The following is a 14107-nucleotide window of genomic DNA, read 5'->3' as shown; positions in this document are numbered from 1 at the left end:
TATTAAAAACTGTATGAACTAAATACTGTAACTTAGGAAAGAAACCCCCCTTGGCTGTCAAGTTTCCATCTAATACATTGTGAATACAATATGAAGAATGATTAAACTTTTGTTGCTAAGATAGGAATGTGATTTTGGTTTTCTAATGAGATTTTTATGTCCTTTGTACATTAAGTAGCCACTTCCCGAATGAGGTCAGAAGAGAGTGTCAGTGTGATGGACCAGAGTGCTTAAAAGGACTCACTAAGAATTAACATACCATACCAGAAGATGTGAAGATAACACTAGAGGAGCTGATGGTAGCCGATCACACCAAGCAACAGTCAACAAAGATTTATTTGAAAGCTTAATGCGTAAAACCAGCAAATCAAATTGTTTGGGGAATGACTTGGTGGAGACAACCAAGCACTGAAAGTGTTCCTTGGTAAAGATTGCCACTCCACCACTTTTGGAATATCTTTCTTGCCCAAAAAGGTTAGAACCAGAAAGGTTAACATCAGTGTTCAAAACACTCTTTCTTAACCACGTCTCAGTAATGACCAACACATCAGGATTGGAGCTGTGAATCCACACTTTCAATTGATACATTTCAGGTAATAAGCGTCTAGTGTTAACGTGCAGAAAACCCAGGCTTTTACGAGAGCAGAAATCAGTGAAGCAGATATCAGAGCACAAATCAGAATTGGGGCTAGCAACAGTAGATGGGCCAGGGTGTACGTGCACATTTCCATATATAATCAACTGTAATACAATCAGGGCATGGCAGAGGACTGCTCTGCAGTGTTGATTTATAACATTTGAATGTGCATTAGATGGCAACAAGATCATATTGTACAGCAATTTCATCAGGTAACATGATCACAAAGCCGACAAGAGGTGGGTAGAATAGGATGGGAGTCCAAGAATCTGTGTAAACAATAGAGAGTCAGAGTCCCGAGTGTGGGAATAAACAGACTGTCCCCCGGTTGGGTAAACAAGCAAGTTCATAGTCAACAAAGAACACAGGAGTCAAAAGGCAAATAGCATAGAGTACAAGTGAAAAATATAACAACTTGGGGCTAGCCATTGCAAGTTCAGAGTCACTCGACTCAACAGTGCATGTGTGCTGGAGGCGATCGAAAGCTCGGGAGAGAGGGGGGAGTGTGGCGAGGGTACCTATACCAGACAGGGGGAGACAGGCCAGGGCAGATGGTGAACAGATCGCCAGGTGGAATCCAAGCAGCAGTGCAGCAGGCACCCGGGAGTAGGTGTCACACCCACTTAGGAGAAGCTTTTTTGGGAGGCAGATTCCTTGTAGAAAATCCCAGCTAGCTAGCTAATGGAAGTCTCTGTCCGTCTTTTCCACGTGGAAAAGGAGATCGTTAGCAAGCTATATCTTTCCAGTATCGACGAATGATCCTTTACAACGTCCAAACAAAGTTGTCCTGTGGCTGTTGTATTTTGGGGATTCTGAGGAGGATATCTTCTCTGCAAAGATGGAGGGGACTTCAAAGGCCTCTGCATTTAGGTTGGGAGGGGCTGTGAAACTCTCCTGCCGTTGTTAGCCTTAAGAGTTCACACCTCTCTCTTCACACTTATGTGCTAATTTCAGTCAGATTCTTTCCTAGCAGCTTGGTAGCCTTATTTAAGCTTTATATAACAAAATTACCTAGAGGTAATTGTCTTTTACTTTTTGGCTTCAGAAAGTAGGTTCAGACTGAATATTACTCACTCAATTTTGTGTTGGATGGTATTTCCAGGTTCCGCTGTGTTTCTTCTGTAGGTTTTGGCTTGTTAGAAGTTTTTTTTTCTTGATAGGCCTTGGTAGTAATAGTCCATTCAGGTAATTTTGTCCAAAGTCAAGGTTTTAGGTATGGAATTGTGAAATGGAACTAAGGTTTTGATGTTGAGTTGAAAATGTTGAAAATGCAAGTTTATCTACATATCTATCTACATATCTACATTTATCTACATCCAACTCTAATTTTATATTTTTGCAGAAGAACTCAGGAGCCCATGCTCTGTGTCTATTCACTCTCTCTCTGAAACAATGTATTTGTGGGCCCAGATTGAAAGGTTGGAAATAGGGAGAGGCTAAAACTTGTGTCTGTGTCCTCTGTGTATCTGCAGGCAAATGATGGAGCAGCATCAGATGCAGATGCAGGGAGTGGCCCACAAAGAGAGGGAACGACGGACGTCTGGCTCAGGTAAGGCCTGCAGACAAACATACTTACTGTGGACACACACTACCATGTTAGACAAGGGTCTGTCAACACACAAGTCACAATACGTTTTACCCATGTCAGATAACATCTTAAGATGCTATTCTCTCCATGGGAATAGCATGACAATCATGGTAACCAAACACAGCCTAGTGTAGCAGCGCATATGGGTCGTATTCATTTGGCACCAATGGTGAGAAAACAGACTGAAACAGGGGGGGGAACTACTTGAATATGTCCAACAAGATATGCTCATTATGGTTTTCCGTTGTAAAATGTTGTGCTACAGTGTACCCTAATGAATACGACCATGAGAGAGCTACCTCTGAGATAGAGAGCTACCTCGGACACATCTGTGCTTGTGTTGAACCCCCCCCCCCCCCCCCCCCCCCTCTTTATTTACTCATGCTTATCCATGCACAAACAGGAGCCACACTCATTCTGCCAGCGTGCTATCGGCAGCTGAATGGCAATGCGGCTTCCTGCTTTCCTGAGAGTTCGCATTCTGCCTCTTTTTCTTATGTAATTGTTTGTCTTTGTTTCTTTTTTATTTCTTCATCTTTGCTTAGTTTCTCATTATTCTCTCTTTCACATCCTTTGTTTTCTACCCCACCCTCCTCCATCTGTGTGTTATAGTTGTTTCCACCCTCCAATATAAGGTGTCCTCCCCTCCCTCTCACCCGTCAAACACCCCTCCTGAGTACAGACACTACCGGGCCGCCACACTGCCGCCTTCCTACGCCAGAGTGGCCTCCAACTCCTCCCCCTCCTCCTCCTCCTCTTCGTCCTCCTCCCAGGAAAGAGAGGTGCTGGGCGGACGGGCTGGCGACAACTCCGCCCAGCTCTCCCAGCTCTCCACCTCCCTGGCCTCGGCCTTCTCACCCGTGCAGCCAGGGGTGCCCATGGCCCCGACCCGGCAGGTGCGCCAGATCCCCCTCTCTCCCCCCACTGCTCGGACCCTCCACCACACCCAGTCCCTCCACCAGGGTCATGCCCTGCAAGACCCTGTGCTGCCCCCCAAACATGGCACCTGGTCAGCCTCCCACGCCCACATGTATGGCCCCGTGCCCTCCACGCCCCCCTTGGTGGGCATGATGCCTGTGCACATGCCCCCCGTGCCCCAGCCCCAGCATGTCGTCCCCGTGGCCCACCCTCTGCCGCCCCTCCACAGCCGCGTCAAGACCCACCCCCTGGACCAGCCTGACCAACCCCACATCCCGTCCCACCTCCCCCACGCAAACGGCCAATCAGAGGACTATTATAACCTTGCTCAGCAGCAACAGCAGCAACAGCAGCAGCTAGGTTACGGCGAGGCTTCTTCCTTACCCCCTCTGATTGGTCTGTCTGCCCAGGGCCCTGTCCCTGTCTCTGCCCACCAGCCCCGGTACCCGTCCTCCTTTCACCCCCAGCAGCAGATGTACCAGGCCACGCCCCCACCACCACCAGCACCCCAATTCTCTCCCCCCTCATACACCACAGCCCAATCAGAGGGGGGCTCGCCCAAGCAGACACCCTCTCCTGTCGCTCAGGCTGCCACGGCCAGCTGCAGTAAGTATAAGCAGAGCTCAATGAGCAAGGCACTTGAACAACTAGTGTGTGAGACTCCACACACCTCCACACACCTCACACAACATGCTTCTGGTTATATGGATGGAAGCATATACCTATTATGAATACAATAACAGTTCCCATAGAAAATTCAGCCATCTGTTACTGTACTTTTGCATTTTGATTAACTTTAAATTAAATTATTCTTATCTGAGACCATTAATCTAATCAGTTCCAATCAGTGCTCGCCAACAGTGTTAGCCAATGAGGAATCTGATGTCACCTGATGTGAACCTATGCTGTTTCTCTCCCAGGTCCGGTTTCTCTTCCCTCATTGCTGGCTTTGGCCCCACCAATGGCCCCACCTATGCCTATGCCCCCCCCTGCAACTATGGCATCCATGGCCCCACCTCCTCCACCAGGCCCCCCGCCTCCGGCCACGGTGCCACCACCCATGCCCCCTCCACTGCCGGTTGATGGAGGACCACCGGTAGGGGAGGCAGGGAATGAGCTGGCGCAGCCACTCTCAGGACTGGCGGCTGCCCTCGCTGGAGCCAAACTCCGTAAAGTTGCAAGGGTTAGTATCTCAGCTTAGACTTGGATCGTGGTCAGTAAGAAGAAAACGTTTTGAAACAAGGAGGTACTACCTAAATGTCCAATAAGAAACTTAATTTTTTTGTTTCTTTGCAATACGTTTGAAAATGTTTTGCTACGGTGTGACCCACTGAACAAGACCATTCATATCTATGTGAAAATTGCTTGGACATTCTAACCATACACACATTACCTGTTGGTTGGCTTCTATAAAATGGAACTCGTATGGTGACCAATGTTGTCTCCTCAGGATGAGAACAGTCCACCAGGAACAGGTGGAGCCAAGAACGATGCCAACCGCTTGAGTGGAGGTAGTGGTGCTGGAGGGGAGGGGCTGATGCAGGAAATGAACGCCCTTCTAGCACGCAGGTGAGAGGAAAACAACAGTGTGAACGAAATATTTATTTAATCGAATTGAAATACATGTAATTGAAAATCCCTACCCCAGCTATAGCACATCAAAACACCACATTTTTTTAAATGAACATTCTGGAGTTCAAAAAGGTATTCCTTGATGTTATTGTAAGTAATTAGGCTACTAGCCTGTGAAATAACACAAGTTGTCTTTTTCATTATCTAAATGCCTGAATTTGCTTTTCCTGCAGACGGAAAGCCTCAGAGAGACCTGAAGAGGTAATACTGTTTCTCTTCTTTTAAAATATCAAGTATTAGTTTCCCAGGGTGGGTCTATCCAGCAACAATAATTGCATTCAAGCAATCTAAAGAGACTTGTGCACACACTTACTCGTACACTGAGTGTACAAAACAATAGGAACACCTTCCTAATATTGATTTGCACACCCTTTTGCCCTCAGAACAACCTCAATTCGTCGGGGCATGGACTCTACAAGGTGTCGAAAGCATTCCGCCGGGATGCTGGCCCATGTTGACTCCAATGCCTCCCACAGTTGTGTCAAGTTGGCTGGATGTCCTTTGGATGGTGGACCAATCTTGGCGCACATGGGAAACTGAAAAATCTAGCAGTGTTACAGTACTTTACACACTAAAACCGGTGCGCCTGGCACCTACTACCATACACCGCTCAAAGGCACTTAAATATTTTGTCTTGCCCATTCACCCTCTGAAAATTACACATACACAATCCATGTCTCAATTGTCTCAAGGCTTAAAAATCCTTCTTTAACCTGTCGCCTCCCCTTCACCTAAACTGATTAAAGTGGATTTAACAGGTGACATCAATAAGGGATCATAGCTTTCACCTGGATTAACCTGGTCCCTCTGTCAGGAAAAAGAGCTGGTGTTCCTAATGTCTTGTACACTCATATTTTTATATATATATATATATACACACAGTACCAGTCAAAAGTTTGGACACATGTACTCATTCAACCATTTTTCTTTATTTTTACTATTTTCTACATTGTAGAATAATAGTGAAGACATCCAAATTATGAAATAGCACATATAGAATCATGTAGTAACCAAAAAAACATTTAGATTCTTCAAAGCCACCCTTCGCCTTGATGCCAGCTTTGCACACTCTTGGCATTCTCTCAACCAACCTGGAATGCATTTCAATTAACAGGTGTGCCTTGTTAAAAGTGAATTTGTGGAATTTCTTTCCTTAATGCGTTTGAGCCAATCAGTTGAGTTGTGGCAAGGTAGGGGTGGTATACAGAAGATAGCCCTATTTGGTAAAGTACCAAGTCCATATTAGGTCAGGAACAGCTCAAATAAGCAAAGAGAAATTACAGTCCCATCTTTACTTTAAGACAGAAAGGTCAGACAATCTGGAACATTTCAAGAACTTTCAAGTGCAGTCGCGAAAACCATCAAATACTATGATAAAACTGGCTCTCATGAGGACCGCAACAGGAAAGGAAGACCCAGAGTCACCTCTGCTCCAGAGGATAAGTTAATTAGAGTTAACTGCACCTCAGATTACAGCCCAAATAAATGCTTCACGGAGTTCAAGTAATAGCATCAACTGTTCAGATGAGAATGTGTGAATTAGGCCTTCATGGTCGAATTGCTGCAAATAAATCACTACTAAAGGACAACAATAAGAAGAAGAGACTTGCTTGGGCCAAGAAACAGGAGCAAATAGCACATATTTGGACTCACCTTTGGACAGGTGAGTCCAAATGTAAAAATGTTGTGAGACAGAGTAGATGAAAGGATGATCTCTGCATATGTGGTTCCCACCGTGAAGCATTGAGGAGGAGGTGTGATTGTGTGGGGGTGAATGGAGAGGATGGCTGTGGTTTCATTGGCTCTTAACCAACCGTGCTATTTTGTTTGTTTTTTCCACATTGTTTGTAACTTATTTTTTACTGTTGAATTCGGAAGTTTACATACACTTTAGCCAAATACGTTTAAACTAAGTTTTTCAGAATTCCTGACATTTAATCCAAGTAAAAATTCCCTGTCTTTGGTCAGTTAGGATCACCACTTTATTTTAAGAATGTAAAATGTCAGAATAATAGTAGAGATAATTATTTATTTCAGCTTTTATTTCTTTCATCACATTCCCAGTGGGTCAGAAGTTTACATACACTCAATTAGTATTTGGTAGCATTACCTTTAAATTGTTTAACTTGGGTCAAACGTTTCGGGTAGCCTTCCACAACCTTCCCACAATAAGTTGGGTGAATTTTGTCCATTCCTCCTGACAGAGTCAGGTTTGTAGGCCTCCTTGCTCGCACACACTTTTTCAGTTCTGCCCACAAATGTTCTATGGGATTGAGGGCTTTGTGATGGCCACTCCAATACCTTGACTTTGTTGTCCTTAAGCCATTTTGGCACAACTTTGGAAGTATGCTTGGGGTCATTGTCCATTTGAAAGACCCATTTGCGACCAAGCTTCAACTTCTTGACTGATGTCTTGAGATGTTTCTTCAATATATCCACATCATTTTCCGTCCTCCTAATGCCATCTATTTTGTGAAGTGCACCAGTCCCTTCTGCAGCAAAGCACCCCCACAAGATGATGCTGCCACCCCCGTGCTTCACGGTTGGGATGGTGTTCTTCAGCTTGCAAGCCTCCCCCTTTTTCCTCCAAAGATAACAATGGTCATTATGGCCAAACAGTTATATTTTTGTTTCATCAGACCAGAGGACATTTCTCTAAAAAGTACGATCTTTGTCCCCATGTGCTGTTTGCAAACCGTAGTCTGGCTTTTTTAGGTCGGTTTTGGAGCAGTGAATTCTTCCTTGCTGAGCGGCCATTCAGGTTATGTGGATATAGAACTCATTTTACTGTGGATATAGATACTTTGGTACCTGTTGCCTCCAGCATCTTCACAAGGTCCTTTGCTGTAGTTCTGGGATTGATTTGCACCAAAGTACGTTCATCTCTAGGAGACAGAATGCATCTCCATCATGTGAAATATATTGAAACACAGTTTAGCCTTTTGTTAATCACCCTGTCATCTCAGATTTTGAAATTATGCTTTACAGCCAAAGCAAGACAAGCATTTGTGTAAGTTTATCGATAGCCTAGCATTATGCCTAGCTAGCAGCAGGCAACCTGGTCACGACAATCAGAAAATAATCAAATTAATTTGTTTACCTTTGATGAGCTTCGGATGTTTTCACTCACGAGACTCCCAGTTAGATAGCAAATGTTCCTTTTTTCCAAAAATATTATTTTTGTAGCCGAAATAACTCTGTTAGTTCTTCACGTTTGGCTGAGAATTCGACCGGAAATTGCGGTCATGACAACGCTGAAAAATATTCCAAATTACCTCCATAATATCGACAGAAACATGGCAAACGTTGTTTATAATCAATCCTCAATGTGTTTTTCAAATATCTATTCGATAATATATCAACAGGGACAGCTGTATTTTCAGTAAGACCGGGAGGAAAAATAGCTACCTCTGTCTATTACGCCATAATTACTCTGAGAGCCCTCAGCCGGACACTTACGCAATGTAGTCGTTTACGCTCATTCTTCAACATAAAAGCCTGAAATGCTGTAGACACCTTGGGGAATACGTAGAAAAGGGAATCTGGTTGATTAGCCCATTCACTGCTCAATAGAGACGCATTGGAACGCAGAGCTTTCAAAACATGAGTCACTTCCTGATTGGATTTTTCTCAGGCTTTCGCCTGCAATAACAGTTCTGTTATACTCACAGACAATATTTTTACAGTTTTGGAAACTTTAGAGTGTTTTCTATCCTAAGCTGTCAATTATATGCATATTCTTGCATCTTGTCCTGACAAAATAGCCTGTTTACTTTGGGAACGTTATTTTTCCAAAAATGAAAATAGTGCCCCCTAGTTTCAAGATTAACAAGAAATTTGTGGAGTGGTTGAAAAACGAGTTTTAATGACACCAACCTAAGTGTATGTAAACTTCTGACTTCAACTGTACATAATGTTGTTGCTACCGTCTTTTATGACCTCAAAGATCTTCTGGACATCAGAATAGCGATTACTCACCTTGAATTGGATGAAGAATTTTTCTTTAATGAGTCAGACGAGAGGGATTTACTCTTGACTCCCAAACAGGCCCTCATCCTCATAATTTGCAGGAGAAAGAGATGGAATAGTTATCGCCTTCGGTCCCATTGGCCAACATACCATCGCTGCATAATAAATTGGAAGAACTTAAAGCACATATCCTACCAACGGGACATTAAAAACTGTAATATCTTATGTTTCACCGAGTCGTGGCTGATCGACGACATTAACAACATACAGCTGGCGGGTTATACACTCTATCAGTAGGATAGAACAGCAGCCTCTGGTAAGACAAGGGGTGTGGTCTATGTATATTTTTAAACAAGTGCACGATATATACGGAAATCTCAAGGTTTTGCTCGCCTGAGGTAGAGTATCTCATGATAAGCTGTAGTCCACACCTAGAGAGTTTTCATCTGTATTTGTCGCAGCTGTCTACATACCACCACAGAGCGATGCTGGCACTAAGACCGCACTCAATGAGCTGTATACCGCCATAAGCAAACAGGAAAACGCTCCTCCAGAGGCGGTGCTCCTAGTAGCCAGGGACTTTAATGCAGGGGAACTTAATTCCGTTTGACCTCATTTCTACCAACATGTTAAATGTGCAACCAGAGGGGGAAAAAACTATAGACCACCTTTACTCCACACACAGAGACACGTACAAAGCTCTCTGTCGCCCTCCATTTGGCAAATCTGACCATAATTCTATCCTCCTGAAAGCTGCTTACAAGCAAAAATTAAAGCAGGAAGCACCAGTGACTCGGTCAATAAAAAAAGTGGTCAGATGAAACAGATGTTAAGCTACAGGACTGTTTTGCTAGCACAGACTGGAATATGTTCCTGGATTCTTCTGATGGCATTGAGGAGTACACCACATCAGTCACTGGCTTCATCAATTAGTGCATCGATGACGATGTCCCCACAGTGACTGTATGTACATACCCCAACCAGAAGCCATGGATTACAGGACACATCCGCACTGAGCTAAAAGGAGCGGGACTCTAACCCGGAAGCTTATAAGAAATCACACTATGTCCTCCGATGAACCATCAAACAGGCAAGCGTCAATACAGGACTAAGATCAAATCGTACTACACCGGCTCCGACGCTCGTCGGATGTGGCAGGGCTTGCAACTATTACAGACTACAAAGGGAAGCACAGCCGAGAGCTGCCCAGTGACACACATCCAGGCTGTGTAAGAACTATTTGACCAAGAAGGAGAGTGATGGAGTGCTGCATCAGATGACCTGGCCTCCACAATCACCTGACCTCAACGGAAATTAGATGGTTTGGGGATGAGTTGGACTGCAGAGTGAAGGAAATGCAGCCAACAAGTGCTCATTATATGTGGGAACTCCTTCGAGACTGTTTGAAAATCATTCCTCATGAAGCTGGTTGAGAGAATTTAACTAGGCAGGTCAGTTAAGAACAAATTCTAATTTTCAATGACAGCCTAGGAACAGTGGGTTAACTGCCTTGTTCAGGGGCAAAACAACATATTCTTTACCTAGTCATCTCAGTGATTGGATCTTGCAACCTTTCAGTTACTAGTCCAACACTCTGACCACTAGGCTACCTGTCGCTCCAGTTGATGATACTAACGATACTAGAATGCCAAGAATTTGCGAAGCTGTCATCAAGGCAAAGCTTGGCTACTTTGAAGCCTCTAAAATCTAAAATATATTTTGATTTGTTTAACACCTTTTAAATAACTACATGATGCCATATGTGTTATTTAATAGTTTTGATGTCTTCACTATTATTCTACAATGTAGAAAATGTTAAAAATAAAGAACACACATACATATACACACACACATACACACACGCACGCACACACACACACACACACACACGCACACACACACACAATCATCCATTTTCATTTTCCATTATAGGAGGATCCCAAGCCAGGACAGAACTCTACAGGTATACACACTCTTGCCTCCACATTTTTCTGAGTCTGACCATTATATTTTTTATTGCCTGTATAGAGCGATATTGCTTTTTAAAATGTGTCTCTTCTAATTGTGATCGTCTCTCCTTCTAGGTGCTGGGAAGAATCCATGGGACCGAGTAAACTCTGTAGACAACTCTTCACTGGTATTAAGGTTAGTATCGTCATCTGTTTGATAGGGGCTCCCAAACCTTTTAAAATATCTTGTGGCACAATGAGAAGGGATACAGTGCCTAGTGAAAGTCTACACACCCCTTGCACCCCTTCACATTTTGCTGCCTTAACATGTCAACTAAAAATGTATACAGATCTACAGATCTACACAACCTACTTCACATTTTCAAAATGAAAAAAAGTTATAGAAAATGTAAAAAAATAAAAAGATATCTTGATTGCAGATGTCTTCACAACCCAGAGCTGATACTTGATGGAAGAACCTTTGTCAGACATTACAGCTGAGAATAATTTGGAATAAGATTCTAGCAGCATTGCACAACATACAGTGCTTTTTGTTGTTACAGCCTGAATTCAAGAGATTTAAAAAAACACAATACCCCATAATAACTAAGTAAAAATATGTTACTAATACATGGAAATGTTTAGAAAATTAAATAGAAAAATGCATAATTTACATAAGTATTCACACCCCTGAGTCAATACATGTTAGAATCACCTTTTGAGAGGCGCATACGTGTACCGATAGAACAGTAGCTCTGTTTTGTACTGTCAAAACTGTGATTATATGAAGAAGCCAGACAATATAGTTTAAATTAAGCCTCTAAAGTCGTTAGATCAAGCAACCGGGAGAGAGCGAGCGGTCAGTTATATACAACAGCGAACCAATCTGTGGGTAAAGCAACGCTGTGACTCGAACCCAACAAGCCATGGCTTCCCTTAGAGGAAATGACAAAGAACAACTCGGAGATGAAAATAACGACCAGCTAATGGATATCCAGGATAACACCAAAACAAAATAACTGTTACAATCTGTTGTTAAAAAAAAAGTTGATTTTCTCGAAAGGAAAGTAGAGTCTATCGTGTCAGATATGCATATACAGGGCGGGTGCATGGACGAACACGACAACAAAATGTGCCTTCTGGAAACAAAGGAGCAAATTTTAGAAGAGAAACTGGACCAGCAAGAAAACAGAATGAGTGACGTAACTCGCCAACTGATTGCCGCAATACTGCAACAATGGAAGAGGCAAGTGGAAAAAAAATGTTCATCTTTAGTTTACAATCTGTAGAAACTATGAGAATAGAAAGATTCGGAACTTTTGTGACACAGTACAGCAGAGTTGAAAAATATATGGCAATTAGAAATCAACACTGGATGGTTTTCAGAGATATATGGGACGGCTTGAGGGGAGCTGAAGCATAGGACTAAAAACAAATTAAAACAAATTAAAAAAGTTAACTAATGGAAAATGCATTGGATTTGTATAAGCTGTAAGTAGAAGCGTAAGTATTGTTGTACATTAGTTTACTCCAATTAGTGGAGGAGTGGTAGGGTTAGGGGAAAATAACACAATAAGATTTGTAAAAATAAAACACAATAATGGAAATGATATTGGGTGGTTCGAGCCCTGTTCGAGCCCTGAATGCTTATTGGCTGACAGCCGTGGTATATCAGACCAGGTATGACAAAACATTTATTTTTACTGTTCTTATAATTTTGGTAACCAGTTTATAATAGGATTAAGGCACCTCGGGGTTTGTGGTATATGGCAATTATACCACAGCTGAGGGCTGTATCCAGGCACTCCGCATTGCGTTGTGCATAAGAACAGCCGCTTTTGGCCATATACCACACCCCCTCATGCCTTATTGCTTAATTATATAATATGTAAAAGCTGTAAGAAGAAGCCTAAGTATTGTTGTTTATAAGTTTACTCCAATTAGGGGAGGGTTAGGGGAAAATAATACAGAAGAAAAAATATTGTAAACATTTTTGAAATACAATCTGCAATATTAACACTGATCTATGCCCCGAGGAGAGTAAGAAGCATGAAAAAAAGTGATAAGCATACTAGGCTCTATACATTGATGCCTAAGACCAGCTTATTGTAAATTGAGACAATATTCTTTCCCCCTCCCCCCAGTAAAATCTAGACTCTATTGTCCACAAGTAACTGTTCTTCTTGAGGAAGAAACTTTAGAATTAGCAGATGCCAATAGGATACATGGACACTGAAAATACCAATATAAAAGAGGAAGTATAGCATGTACAGTGCCTTCGGAAAGTATTCACCATCCCTTGACGTTTTCCACATACAGTGGGGAGAACAGGTATTTGATACACTGCCGATTTTTCAGGTTTTCCAACTTACAAAGCATGTAGAGGTCTGTATTTTTTATCATAGGTACACTTCAACTGTGAGAGACGGAATCCAAAAAAAATACAGAAAATCACATTGTATCATTTTTAAGTAATTAATTTGCATTTTATTGCATGACATAAGTATTTGATCTCCTACCAACCAGTAAGAATTACGACTCTCACAGACCTGTTCGTTTTTCCCTCCTGTTCTCCACTCATTACCTGTATTAACTGCACCTATTTGAACTCGTTACCTGTATAAAAGACACCTGTCCACACACTCAATCAAACAGACTCCAACCTCTCCACAATGGCCAAGACCAGAGAGCTGTGTAAGGACATCAGGGCTAAAATTGTAGACCTGCACAAGGCTGGGATGGGCTACAGGACAATAGGCAAGCAGCTTGGTGAGAAGGCAACAACTGTTGGCGCAATTATTAGAAAATGGAAGAAGTTCAAGATTAAGGTCAATCACCCTCAGTCTGGGGCTCCCTGCAAGATCTCACCTCGTGGGGCATCAATGATCACGAGGAAGGTGAGGGATCAGCCCAGAACTACACGGCAGGACCTGGTCAATGACCTGAAGAGAGCTGGGACCACAGTCTCAAAGAAAACCATTAGTAACACACTATGCCGTCATGGATTAAAATCCTGCAGCGCACGCAAGGTCCCCCTGCTCAAGCCAGCGCATGTCCAGGCCCGTCTGAAGTTTGCCAATGGCCATCTGGATGATCCAGAGGAGGAATGGGAGAAGGTCATGTGGTCTGATGAGACAAAAATAGAGCTTTTTGGTCTAAACTCCACTCGCTGTGTTTGGAGGAAGAAGAAGGATGAGTACAACCTCAAGAACACCATCCCAACTGTAAAGCATGGAGGTGGAAACATCATTCTTTGGGGATGCTTTTCTGCAAAGGGGACAGGACGACTGCACCATATTGAGGGGAGGATGGATGGGGCCATGTAGTATCGCGAGATCTTGGCCAACAACCTCCTTCCCTCAGTAAGAGCATTGAAGATGGGTCGTGGCTGGGTCTTCCAGCATGACAATGACC

At 43.0% G+C, this 14107-nt stretch overlaps 1 protein-coding gene across 7 annotated transcripts in view; it reads left to right on the top strand.

The window, feature by feature from the left end:
- LOC110505211 (ena/VASP-like protein) overlaps positions 1-14107 on the top strand; it is a 65630-nt gene that overhangs the window by 39747 nt on the left and 11776 nt on the right. For 5 of the 7 annotated variants that reach the window (XM_021584289.3, XM_021584287.3, XM_021584290.3 and 2 more), the window contains 7 exons: positions 2110-2186; positions 2838-3749; positions 4064-4326; positions 4594-4712; positions 4949-4976; positions 10677-10707; positions 10829-10889. In XM_021584289.3, the coding sequence (XP_021439964.3) occupies positions 2110-2186; positions 2838-3749; positions 4064-4326; positions 4594-4712; positions 4949-4976; positions 10677-10707; positions 10829-10889 (1491 nt within the window). The remainder of the gene's footprint in view (positions 1-2109; positions 2187-2837; positions 3750-4063; positions 4327-4593; positions 4713-4948; positions 4977-10676; positions 10708-10828; positions 10890-14107) is intronic. The other 2 variants (XM_090220415.1, XM_090220414.1) reach the window with 1 other exon arrangement.

This window comes from Oncorhynchus mykiss, chromosome 25 (assembly GCF_057628025.1).
Source record: "Oncorhynchus mykiss isolate SJ-2025 chromosome 25, ASM5762802v1, whole genome shotgun sequence".
NCBI lineage: Eukaryota > Metazoa > Chordata > Actinopteri > Salmoniformes > Salmonidae > Oncorhynchus > Oncorhynchus mykiss.
The sequence above is the reverse complement of the archived record's forward strand: the minus strand, read 5'-3'. Positions and strand labels throughout refer to the sequence as shown.